The sequence below is a fragment of the Aplysia californica genome, unplaced genomic scaffold, assembly GCF_000002075.1.
Source record: "Aplysia californica isolate F4 #8 unplaced genomic scaffold, AplCal3.0 scaffold00306, whole genome shotgun sequence".
Lineage (NCBI taxonomy): Eukaryota > Metazoa > Mollusca > Gastropoda > Aplysiida > Aplysiidae > Aplysia > Aplysia californica.
The window spans coordinates 551822-552967 of record NW_004797576.1 but is presented as its reverse complement, the minus strand read 5'-3'; the positions used below and the strand labels follow the sequence as shown (position 1 = coordinate 552967).

The following is a 1146-nucleotide window of genomic DNA, read 5'->3' as shown; positions in this document are numbered from 1 at the left end:
CTATCTATCTATCTATCTATCTATCTATCTATCTATCTATCTATCTATCTATCTATCTATCTATCTATCTATTCTCTTACCTTGCCCATGCTTTGAACACTTTTGATGAGGGCCACACAGATGATGATCCAGGCCAGCAGGTTGCACAGAGTTAGGTCCCATTTGAGCTTCCCCACATCAAAAATACCGTCGGTGGCTTCCAACACGTAGTTGCTGTGACAGGACAATTTCAGAATTTTTGGCTGACACATATGACACAAGAATGGAAAAGGAAAAAAAAATGCCCTCCCCCTTCGAATAACCCCCACTTTGTTATCATCGTTTTCTTTCCTTTTGAACATTGTTGCCCCCCCCCCCTCCCAAACACCACGAATGCAATAAAAACACGAACATTGCTAGAATGACTAACAAAACAACTAATATTCCCTACCTTCTTTTCTCTCTCTCTCTCTCTCTCTCTCTCTCTCTCTCTCTCTCTCTCTCTCTCTCTCTCTCTCTCTCTCTCTCTCTCCTTTCCATGTCCCCTCTTTCTACTTGTAGTCCCCTACACAAACATACACCCAACCACGCACTCGCATTTCCGATCATGCCTCTGATTGGTCCCCCTTCAACCTTCAGCAGCAATTCCGAAGCATTATGGTAAATAAATAGACGTAAAAAAGGGTGGAAAACAAAATACAGACTAACAAAGTTTTGGGTGTCAATCATCTGGACGGCCTACCTAACTGAGCGCTGTCTGGGGTTGGGATTGGGGTTAGTGTTAGGGTTAGGGTTAAGGTTAGGATTAGGGTTTGGGTTGGGGTTAGGGTTGGGTTAGGGTTGGGGTTAGGGTGGCAGTAGATAAGTAAAAAATTACGGTTAGGGTTAGGGTATCAGTAGAGAAGTAAACCGTCAAGTGTAAGACAGCAACACGACAGACCATCAAGTAGACTGGCACCAAGTCCGGTTAATGACGTACATGAGTTGGGTGACTTACTAGTAGTACTCTTCACTGGCACTCTTGGTTTTGTCAGGGTCGGCATCAGCTTTGAAAGGAGAAAATTACGAGTTTGAGATAGATAGATAGATAGATAGATAGATAGATAGATAGATAGATAGATAGATAGATAGATAGATAGATAGATAGATAGATAGATAGATAGATAG

The 1146-nt window shown here is 42.4% G+C and overlaps 1 protein-coding gene across 1 annotated transcript in view; it reads right to left on the bottom strand.

Moving 5' to 3' along the window:
• The window catches only part of LOC101849623 (sodium- and chloride-dependent neutral and basic amino acid transporter B(0+)), a gene marked incomplete at its 5' end in the record, with an annotated part of 8333 nt that extends 7308 nt beyond the window's left edge, over positions 1-1025 (bottom strand). Inside the window, 2 exon segments of the mRNA XM_005101969.2 lie at positions 81-213; positions 977-1025. Of these exon segments, the coding sequence (XP_005102026.2) occupies positions 81-213; positions 977-1025 (182 nt within the window).
• Positions 1026-1146: the final 121 nt, after the last annotated feature.